The sequence below is a fragment of the Macadamia integrifolia genome, chromosome 13, assembly GCF_013358625.1.
Source record: "Macadamia integrifolia cultivar HAES 741 chromosome 13, SCU_Mint_v3, whole genome shotgun sequence".
Lineage (NCBI taxonomy): Eukaryota > Viridiplantae > Streptophyta > Magnoliopsida > Proteales > Proteaceae > Macadamia > Macadamia integrifolia.
In genome coordinates, this window is record NC_056569.1 from 16,410,998 (window position 1) to 16,422,714 (window position 11,717).

Genomic DNA, 11,717 nt, shown 5'->3' on the forward strand with positions numbered 1-11,717 from the left:
AACTATGACCCAAAAAACTATCATCATGGACCTTAATCTCACATGACGAACTTTTATTTTAATTTTGGATAATTTACAACACCATGCCCCTAAAGAATGCCACAATTAGACTCAGACCCCCTCTGTTTTATCAAATTAGACTCAGACCCCCCTACCGTTAGTCACTGTTAAATGAGACTTAAAAATGACGATTTTACTATTCTTCCATGTCTTACGGTGTTGTCTTGCTGATCGTCATCCTTGTGATCCACCTCTTCTCCTCTCGGTTAGTTGGACTATCAATTTTGCGTAATCAAAATGCAGGGAGTACAATAGAGAAATGCCGAGATTTACCCACCTCCCAAGCATCTGCCGGAATACCCAAATCTTTTTTTTTTTTTTTTGGGTAGAAAAATACCCAAATCTTCAGGGCAAAAAATCCAGAGAATCAGAGGATGATGAAGCAGATGAGTAAGAAGATGAACCAAAGGGATCGTAATTGATGTTCTTGAGTGCGTCACGTTGTTCAAGCTTCAGTGATTTCCGCTGCTTTGGATCCAACATAGAAGCAGTTGCTTCATCTTCCTCTTTCCTTTTCCCTTTCTCACGGTGATGGAAAAGTCACTGGAGATAAAAGTGACTCATCGGGTCTGCAACTTACAGTTCCCAATTTCAATGAGATGTTGTTGGCTACCGCTAGACCCAAATCTTCAGGGCCAAAAACTCAAAGAATCAGGGGGATGATGAAGTAGATGAGTAAGAAGGCGAACCGAAGGGATCGAAGTTGATGTTCTTGAGTGCGTTGCATCGTTCAAGCTTCGGTGACTTCCACTGCTTTGGATCCAACATAGAAGCGGTTGCTTCATCTTCCTCTTTCCTTTCCCCTTTCTCACGGTGATGGAAAAGTTGCCAAAGATGGAAGTGACTCATTGGATTTGCAACTCACAGTTCCCAATTTTAATGAGATGCCGCTGGCTACTGGCTGCCGCTGAACGATCGTTGGTGGTTCAACCATTGCGATTTGGGTGAAAGAAATATAAATTTATTACTAGGGTATTTTTGATATTTTGTATTTTACAAGGGTATTTTGGTATTTAAAATAATATATAGTTGCTGACATTAGCAAATAAGGTATAACGGTGACTGATAGTTGAGGGTCTGAGTCTAATTTGGTGAAACAGAAGAGTTATTCTTATAATAATGGCATTATCCAAGGATGGTGCTGTAAATTATCCTTTAATTTTTAATATAATTTTTTTTTCATTAAAATAAAAAAAAATAGTGCTTATTCCTTCTCATCAAAACTTCTCATTTAATACCTATATTTTGAAATACTCGCGAGAAATTGAAAAACAAAAAGAGATAAAGCGAAAAGCAATAAAAAGGTAACCATGCCGTAGGTCCATAGCTGACCTACTGTAGGGGCAGGTGGCAGGTGGCGACCTTATCTCAAACCAAATATCACTTTCTTCGTGACTCACCCTTGAATGTTGAAAACCATTTACGAATTCATTATCCTTCGCCAGAATATTTTATTTGGCCTTCATTGGTTTCCCTGGAAGGCTCCATGAGCTATTGTTTGAGAGATTGGAATCGGATCGTGTGAATCAGGTGAACTTGTATCAGGATTGAAAACTCGGGATTGGTCGGGATAGGTCAAGATTGATATCGATTGATACCGATACCATCCTGATCTGATTGCCTGATTCAAACAGTATCTGTCAGATTTATCACTTTTTTTTCAATAAAATTCATTTTTTTTATTGTTATTTGACCTTTATGCTATACCAGTGGATTGATATCGGATGGGTTAGTATCAGGAATCAATCATTGTCATACCAATTCGATTTGAGATTTAAAACCATTATCAGGGTCGGTGACCCAAGGGTATAAAAAAAAATCACTTCTTATGTGAGAGAAACAAGGGTAGAATCATCCAATCGTGATGATTCGAGTCGATATCAGCCAAGATCAATCTCAATGTAAGATACTAAAACCGTGGTCATGATTTCTTTTACACTATGTCAATGGGGTTGGTAACCTAATGGTAAAAATACCCTCAACTCATCATTGCTCGAGTCGACTGATTTGTGGGTTCGAGTCTTGACATGCCCCATTATCGTCCATTGATCCTACAGAAGCACTGCTTACCGTACGGAGGCTTGTCCTGAGGGCTATGATCACTACCACGGAACACCCTTTTTTCATTATCAAAAAGAAAAATAAATAAAAATAGACTTCTTTTACACCCTTAATAGGATAAAGTTTTACTCCACCCAAGGAGTAGGATTCACTCACCCCTTTAGAGCCATCATCGTTTTGATGATAGGACGGTTTTCTGAATCTCCTTCTTTATTATGTAATTTCTTGATAGAACAACAATTCTTCAACTTGGAAGAGAGTTCACGGGGCATAAATGGAATACCCAAATAAGTAAATGTCCAATCTAGAAATAGTTATGATCTTAAATCTCTCATGTAGAGAGGAGGGCACATTTAGACTGAACTAGGCCCAAGATTGATTAACATTGAGAGATTGCCCTGAAAAAGCGGAATATGCTTCGAAGATGGAGTAAAAGGTTCAATTGTTTGAATAAATTTCTTAGTCATGGATTTTCCAACATTAACTTGGATTTAACAACAACTGCGCTAAGCAGTTGTTGTTGTGGTGTGCAAAAAATCCATGTTCATTAGGAGGTCTCAAGTTCGAACCTCTTGGTTGTTACCTACTTCCCTCTCTAACTAAAAAATATATATATATATATATAATATCGAAGTCCAAATGCTTATTTCCATTGTTTCCAATACTCATCCAAGACAAATAGACTCATGGAAAAATATTTTCTATTCATCGTGGGTGGAGAAATTGTCTTCCATTAATATATGCCACAAGATAAATCATGCAGTACATTCTCACTAGTCCGAAAGGGCATGGGTTTGAATTAATCCCATTCTTGACATAATTTGCTTGCTGTGGACATTTTGAATGGGATTGAAGAGTAAGATTCTTGTCTTAGAGCATTCTCTAGCTAGGAAATAGTTTATTCAAGTGTGGAGAGAAGCAAATCAACAGGCGAATCTTATAACTTCCATCAACACTGGTATGGCTTAATTGATCTTATATCCTCGGATTTCCCTACAAATCTTCTAGGTATTGTACGAGGTGATATGGATCATGAAGTTCATTATAGAATGTAAAGAGCCCCTCCCCTGAAACTCTATCTTGCTATTTTAGATTCCTTTTGTTGATGAGGGGGCTGTCACCCATTGGTGTTGTGAGTCTTGTCCTTTCTTTAGGCATGTCTAATAGGAGATTCTAGGGCTGCATTTTTTTTTCTTCTATAAATTCTTTCTCTTCTTTCTTCTTTTCAATGCATACTACTTACCTAAAAAAGAAAAAAGAGTACATTCTCAAATTTTGTTAGGAAGATAGTGTCTTGGTCAAGTTAATAACTAAAATAAAATTGGCTGCACCCAAAATATAAGTTTCCTAAGAAGGGTGAATTTCTTGTTACCAAAGTGGTGAATTAAGAAGTTGTAATCTTCTTCTAATATCCTTTTGTTTTATTTTCAAAAATATATTTTGTGCAATATTTAATGCAAATGTAATAAAGGATTTCCAAAGTGTTGAAAGTTATTTAATACAATATTTAATTATTATTTATGTGAAGTGATACTATTTATTCTTAAGAAATGTGTTATGCTAAAAGGGTAAAAAAATTAAGGGTAGTAACTTTCTTCCACCAACCTTGGCTTTAACAAGATATTCCCTTTTAACAAACTTCTGAAAATAGTTAAGAATAAATGGATGACCTAAAAATAAAAGGGAAAATTAAAAAGTCGATACATTATAAGTAGGACTGAGTTTCCCTTAGACCACGGTGAATGGATTCCATGGCCCATTAGAGTCAATAGTGGGTGTATATATAGGACCGTAGGAGGGCGCTTATGGACAATCCACTTGGTGATTTTCATCATGTGGTGAAGGAAAACTTCTTTCTTACAAGTCTATTACTAAATTTGGATCTATATGAATTTTTATGAATATTTCAAATCAATTCAAATCTGATCTAAAGGATTCCATTTCCCAAATTATTGCTTAAGCATGATTTTAAATCACCATACTTGCTTGAGATACATTTTTATATTTAAGATTCGCAAGTAATTCTTCTCTTCTTTTGCCAAGTTTATTTACAGCAATTTGATCATTAATACTTCCAAATGTCTCCTTCTTAGCCTAATTGTAAAACTGCACACCTTAATAATTATTTTGAGTTTGAACTTTCAACATTATCATTCCATTTCTCAACTCTAAATTGCTATGTAGTGAACATGTATTATTGAGTTGCTGATACATGTAAATGTAGCTCAGTAGTGGGACCACCTCAATGAAAGTAAGTCTGCAAATTTATGCAACCAAAAACATCCTAAACTTATGATGTAAGGCTAAGGATCCATCCAGGACCCTCCTGAAAGAGATGGAAAAAACTAAGCAAGCTCAGGTCTACTACCCACTTGAACTAGTATATCCTTTTTCCCAGATATCTAATTTAGCCCTTTTGAATAATGTGGGTGCCTTTCTTTTCTAGTATCTCTATACTCTATAGGCATACTTACCTTTTCAGAGGTTGATGAGTATAAAGATCATGATAAGAGCCATTACAGTAGATTCCCCCACCCATGCCATTTGAGTACTTCAATACTTTAGGAGACAAGATCTTAATCAGTCTTCTATATATATGTTATACATATTAATTAATTAATTGGTTCTTTTATAGTTAATATATAATACCTACAACTGATGACACGTATATTGTGTTATCATATATCCATATGGATCTAGATTCCATTAGTAATGCGGATTTTATATATATAAATGAAGACGATCCTCCTTGTCAACGAATCTTCACCAAATTAGTTGGTTTGTTTTCAAGTTGACAAACACCTTTTTATCTTTTCTTCTTCTTTTTTTTTTTTTTTTCAATAACAATAAATTCAGCCTTGTTCCAACTTAATGGGTTGATTATATGGATCTATACACACAAAATAAGGAAAAAAAGATGAGAAATAAGAGTATAAGGAACAAGTCACAGCCGAAAGTTAGTAGAATCTTGACTAGTCAGATACCCATCCTAGCCCTCCAATAGATTTTATTTGAGGTTATATTGACTAAGGATGTAAATGGATCAGATACAAATTGAATTCAGATCATATTGATTGGATCCCAATATCTTGACCGGATACGAATATCCCTAAACAGATATAGATGCGAATCGAAATCAAATTTTCAACCATCTATTTACTCTTTGACTGGTGTAATCTAGACTTTTCTCCTCTCAGTGAATACAATTTGTTCTTATATCATCTTTCTAAATTGTCTTAGCTCTTTTCCTCATTCTCTAGAACCTGTCCAAACTTCAAAAACCCCCAAAATCATTATTGATTAATTAATCGAATGAGATAATTAATTTCCAAATAATTTGGATTTTAATCTGGATACCTTTGATTGAATATGGATATACTTAAACGGATGCGGATGCGGATGCGGATGCAGATGCAAATTCAAATTCAGATTTCGACTATCTATTTACATTTCTTCTTGAGACAAGACCAAGACTATGCATATCATTCTTCACTTCTCCTAAAGTCATTTTAGATCTTCCCTAGTTCTTTCAACTCCTTAGACATGAATTATATCATTCTTTACTAGATGTTCACAAACCTCTATTGAACATTACCACACTGCCTCAAACGGTATGTGGAACATTGTTAGTAAAAACGGGACTGGAAAAAAAAAAAAACAAAAACGGACGGTATGTGAATTGAATTTAACATTATGCCTGTACATCTCATGTTTCAGTATAAGTTTTAAAATATATCATTTAATATCATTCAACACCAATTCTAAATTCATACACCACACATGCCCAGATTCTTATTGACCAATGTGATTAGGTTATTATGTTGTTCATTGTTGTCAACATAATTAACACACTCTCGAAGTGATATATGTTCAGTTAGAGTTAGGCGTTATCACTTAATTAAGAAGTATTTTGTCAACAAATACGTCATTTTATAACTCAATTTTAGGGTCTGTGAATTGAATTTGAGTTAAAGGTAATATCATGAGAAATATAATCCACTACGTTAGCTTCAAGTTGATGAAAGAATCAAGTCGATCAAAGTTTAAGAGAAATATATTGTTAATTAAGTAGACATTATGTTAAAAAATCAAATCTTCAAAAACACCAATGTTTTAAACGTGTTTAGAACGAAAATGCTTGAAGTTTATGATTTTTTAAGTATCTTTGAGAAGCATACGATAAAACGTGTTTTAAACTGTAAAAAACGAAGTTTTCAACGCATTTTTGCAAACGACATTCAAACTCCTTTTTATTATCACTTTTAAACGCGTTTTTGCAAACACTCAAAACTCCTTTTTATTATCATCTAATGTAATTTAGTAACTCTGTACACCTCAATAACTTGCGATGAAGGGATGCGGCCATCAAATGAAGCAACGGATTTATCATGTGGAACACCATGTGATTGACAGGTCAGCCACCCTTGTAAGAAAATATAATAACTCCCCCCTATTTTATATCTTGTGGATCTCGTGAAAAACCACCCTCCCGTCTTTCCATCCATTGGCTTCGTGTGATAAATTCAATGCCGTTTAAATAAATAGAATTCTAGTCTCGCAGGAGGTACAAGATAGTACTAAGTGCTAACCCAAACATAGAAGGAAAAGGAAAGAAAATAAAGTGATCTTCCGTATCAGAATAGAAGTGGACACATGCCTTCGAGGAAACTCTACCAAGATTATTTCTTTGGCAGTTAGCGTTCTTTCTTAACTTATATTGATTTAAAGAAGAGTAGGTTCCAAAATTTTCATAATAACAATCAAAGGAAACAAAACATAATTAACAAATACCATCTGGGCCAATCAGGCTATGTTTGGTGACCCCTGCAGCCAAATATGAAACAAAATCACAAGGTCTATCAGTGTCTGGGTACGTGTCCAGGTTTTCCCAACCGTTGGATGCAACACCCAGGAGCCCCTCAATATCAGGAATTGACTCCATTGATCCCCACAATATAAGCTTAGATCACCTAGCTGGTAAGTGATCAATGTTCCAAACTCAACTAGCTTCATCCCAATTACTAAGGGTTGCCATGATACCCATGTAATGCAGGATTTTATTTTTTATTATTTGGGTCTGCATTTAGGATCATCTCTCACAGCACAGTGTGAGCAACCTATTCATAAACACAGATCAAATCAGAAATCTAGTGGACTAAAACATCATAGTTCATCCACAAGACCCAAAACTTTGACATATTTCTCACCAAAATTAGAGTAAAAAGGTAATGGCGGGGAATCGGCACACTATGATGCATAAAAGCTAACAGTAAAAGCAATTCAAATACAAAGTCAATGTGTCTAGCAATATATTTAACAAGAAGTTAAAACAAGAACAACTAAATGAGAAAAAGAACAATTCTAACCATTAGTTGCCATGGTAAACAACCACTCCGCAAGAAACAAAATCCTGTTATCTACAAGTAAGAGGATATAAGCACAGACTCAACTACAGTAAACTCCATTAGATACATCTCACATTTTATGACACCAAACACGTTATTATTTTCTAGACGTAGATATAAACCGGACACTATAAACCCTTAGACAAAAGGGGTTGAAATTGATAGGTTCTATATCCACAGTACATAATGATTCAGTCAAGTAAAGAATGGCTTACAACAAAAGCATTTTCCACTTTACACTGAATCAACACCTTCAACCTGCTGCTGAGCCAGGTATCTTTCCCTTCGTTCTTTCTGCAAATGACAACAGAGTAAAAATATAATGAGTATTAGAAGAGAAAAAAAGGGCATACCCAGTGCACAAGGCTCCCGCCACTGGGGTCAGGGAAGGGTCATATTGTACACAGCCTTAACCCCTCAGTTCACGGAGAGGCCGTTTCCCGACTTAAACCCAAAACCACTAGGTTGCAACAGAGAAATTTTACTGTTACGCAGAGGTCCGACCTCTACATAGAGTATGATACCAAGTGTAATAAAATAGAAGAATAACCAAATACGGGAAAAAGCCACAAGAAGACTAATTTACCCATTCATCTATAACAAGTCCTTCCCCAACAATTCTTGGGCCTGTGTCCTCTGGGGGTTTCTTCTTCGCTTCCAGTGCAGCCTCGGCATCAGCCAACTGTCGCTTAAGTTTATCCATCGCCTTAAAACAAAAGATACTGTCATTGATAGCAGTATGAAGTCAAAATGTTATGGACACGTGTATGCAGGCAAGCACACACACACAAGGGAGAGAGAGAGAAAGAGAGATCCTTCTTACAGGGCTAGGACGTTCTGCATCTAAGAATATGACCCTCAGAATCTGCTCAACTGCTACTTGATCTTTCTGCTCATCAAACTGTGCCCAAAAGATTTAAAAAAAAAAAAAAAAAAAGAACACAAAATTCCATCAGGCCACGTGTGACCCTTTTTTTTTTTTCTCCAAGATAAATCCAAAAGGGATAATTGATTGCTAACTAGTCAAACTGTTAAAAAAAAAAAAAAAAAAAAAAAAAAAAAATTAAAAATTTAAGAATTTGAAACTGCCAGTCAATTGAAACAATGGACAAGTACTGAGCTTTTGCTAAGAAAGCTCACAGAGTATATACAATTGACAGTTATCATCATAGTTAGTAGTATTAACTCAGGAGTTCCAATGAAACTATAATCCCAACTATTACAAAGAACCAAAAAATATGACTCCAATACTAGATCAGATGAAAACATACTAATGACCTTGGTTGGTGCGTGAAATAGGAATGTCATAGTCATGTTAAAATGGACTTACACTAGATTACAGCCAAAGTTCATTACGATCTGTTATTCATGTGAATTCTCAACATGGTTCATCAGGAAGAAGACATTGCCAGGTTCAAAAATATGTTGTGTTTTATCTTTTTCGGTAGTGTTACTTCTAATGTCTAATAATATATGCAAATAATCTAGATGTGGGAATGGATGATTTGAGGAAAGCAGATTACTCTGAGATATTAAAACCAGTTCAATATTCTTAAAAAATAGACAGAATCTTAGATACCATAAATTACATCAAAACAAAAGTCAAAATAATAGGTTTAAACAGAAGACTTCTATCCAATAAGGAGGGGCACCTCATGTCAAGGCGCTTTCAATACCAGACTGGAAAACAAACTCAACCACACCCCACCTGCAGTGGCTTGATTCCCTGAAACCAATCCCAAAATCATAAAGCAACCTCTTGCATGAAGGGTCCCTCACTCAATTTTACGGCCCAAAATAAAAAAATATAACAGGATCATGGTCATAACATCGAAGAAAGAGCAATCAAATTGAGGAGATTAGCCAGAACATCCACTGCGAACCATTAAACATAAAAAACCACTCACCAACTCAGGCACATAGTCCATTACTCCTTTTACTTTTAGGCTAACAATCTTAAATTTAACCTTGCTCTTCTGATCTGGATGCTTCTCATTGTTTTCAGGATGCTCCACAAACTTGAAAACTAAAATTCAAACCAAAGTTGGAAATAAGGGGGGATAAAAAATCAACACAGAAAAGGAAATGTCAAGTACAAATCAACTCAATAACGAGGTTATTTTATTACCAGTTGCAATGAGACTTTCTCCAGGAGTAAGGATACCCCCTGGAGGTCGCATGAAGCAGCTTTTTGGCGCTGTTGTTTGAAACTAATGCACCACAAAAGAAAATCACCCATTAAATGGTTCAATTATAGTTTTAATAATACAAGAATGCACAATTGAAAACAAGCAAAACTGCATTTAACATACTAAAGATAGTGCACAGCAGGCAGGATTTACAATGGGTTAATACACCACATGGCTACAAGCAAATGGGAAGTAACCTAGATAAGAACTAACATTCTGGATTATAAGCGCAAAAACTTGAATTTTTATCTGATTTTTGGAACGTATTAGTATCTGCAGTAATCATGAACATCAGAAAACAAGTTTTGATTGTTTTCATTTATACCTTGAAAGCTACGTTCGACTTGCTAGTGTTTTTTATCCTGATCGCGCTTCTGACTTGTTTACCAGGTTCATCTTCAACAGAAACAAGGGTTAGAAGGAAATCATAATTGGGGGCAATAAATAACCAATGGTACACCCAAAATCAACAATCTTTAACACTAATGTAACCATCCAAAGATGAAAGAAACTGATTTTTTTTTCCTTTTTTCCTTCGTAAAGAAACTGATTTTCTGCAATGTGTCCAGCAAACGCTTCAAGAAACTGTGGAAGAAAGTAAACCCAAACACCACCAAGACACCAGAATGCCATTGAAGTGTAGAAATCCAATTCAAATGAAAACCAAAGCAATTAAATAATCACTGTAACGGACCTGCAGTAACCAAGTCAAAGTAAAGAAAAGAAAAGAGAAGAAAAGCATCCCAGGTTTAAAAATTGAACAAATTAAGGCAACAGAAACAGAATCCAAATCCCTAAGCTAACTAAAACAACCCACCCACAGAAAATGAAAACGAAGAAGATCAAAGACCACCCAAATAAACAAAACCCAGTCCTCCAATTCCAAAAAATCAGCGGAAATCAAGTAAGGAAAATTAGAAACAATAGAACCCATGTCAACGAGTAGAAAATCAAACAGAGATAGAACATACAGGGGAAGTAGAGCTTGTTGCGAGGATCAAGACGGAGTCTACGGCGAGTGGGAAGCAAAGATCTAGCGACTGATGAAACGGTGCTTGAAGAATGATGATTGGAACCATCAACATGTTGATTGTTTTGATTCTGCTGGTGATGAAGGTTCTGTGAAGAAGACGACGAAGAAGCATTTCCTGAATGCCAAAAGGGCAATCGACAGAGACTCCAAACCTTGCCTTCAGAATGAGATTTTTCTTCAGCAATAGCCATCTTCTAAGCCTAACCCACCTCACTACTAAGCCTGTATCAGTCCATCAAACCAGCAACTCGCTCACAACGCCACGCCTGGCGACCGGCGACCAGCTTTGAGGACCAGAGACAGGAAGATCTTTGAAGACAAAAAATTAAGATTTTGAGTGTCTCTCTCTCTCTGTATTTGAAGTTCCTTTCTTTCTTTTAACTCTCTTAACGAGCTTTCTCTCTCCGCCTTTCGCTATAATTTTGATTGGGAAACGGCGGTGGCAACTTTACTCTGTTGCGCGAGGAGGGGGAGGAGGGACTAGAAATTGGAATTTGGAAAAGAGGGGAAGAGTAGCCAGCTCGGATCTTAAGATAACGAATTCACTGTAATTGAGCCGTGAGATTCACGTCCGTGGATTTGTGGATTTGGTTCTCCCTTTGAAGTTTCCTACTCCTCTGAGCTCATTTCTCTATGTACTAAACTACCTGCACTGAACCCATCAACGATACCACACCAAGTCTCGTGAGCTCTTCTTGGGCTACCCCTCGTCTCCTTCTGCAGATAAAGTCACACTCGCGGCACGCCCATCCCCTGGTGTTGACATGAGGACAGTAAACAATTAACTAGATCCATTGAGGCTAAAAAGGGCCAAAAAAAAAAAAAAAACCAGGAAAACTGAGATGGGCTTCCATGTCATTCCAAAAATTGGGTAGGGGAGAAAGAAAATAATCTATACAGTTAAACATTAGAATTACTGTAAGATCCTTCCAAACTTCATTAATGACCTATGGAGAGTGGTGCAGCGAC

General features: G+C 36.2%; 1 protein-coding gene across 2 annotated transcripts; it reads right to left on the reverse strand.

The window, feature by feature from the left end:
• Nucleotides 1-7,465: 7,465 nt before the first annotated feature.
• Nucleotides 7,466-11,491, reverse strand: LOC122058656 (vesicle-associated protein 4-2-like). 2 transcript variants are annotated; one of them, XM_042621302.1, is made up of 7 exons: nt 10,687-11,483; nt 10,041-10,111; nt 9,655-9,736; nt 9,434-9,552; nt 8,350-8,427; nt 8,113-8,232; nt 7,466-7,820 (listed from the first exon to the last, which is right to left on the reverse strand). In XM_042621302.1, the coding sequence occupies exons 1-7, from the start codon at nt 10,937-10,939 to the stop codon at nt 7,761-7,763; spliced, it is 783 nt and encodes a 260-aa protein (XP_042477236.1). In that variant the 5' UTR covers nt 10,940-11,483; the 3' UTR covers nt 7,466-7,760. The 2 variants fall into 2 exon arrangements, 1 of the variants encoding a protein (XP_042477236.1); XR_006133864.1 differs by lacking the exon at nt 7,466-7,820 and adding an exon at nt 9,179-9,252 and having other exon boundaries at nt 10,687-11,491.
• Nucleotides 11,492-11,717: the final 226 nt, after the last annotated feature.

Coding starts and splice junctions, on each gene's coding strand:
- LOC122058656 (XM_042621302.1), bottom strand. CDS start 10,939: ATGGCTATTGCTGAAGAAAAATCTCATTCTGAAGGCAAGGTTTGGAGT. Junction 9,553..9,654: donor AGAAAGTCTCATTGCAACTG/GTAATAAAATAA, acceptor TTTGAATTTTAG/TTTTCAAGTTTGTGGAGCAT. Junction 8,233..8,349: donor ATGCAGAACGTCCTAGCCCT/GTAAGAAGGATC, acceptor TTTTGTTTTAAG/GCGATGGATAAACTTAAGCG.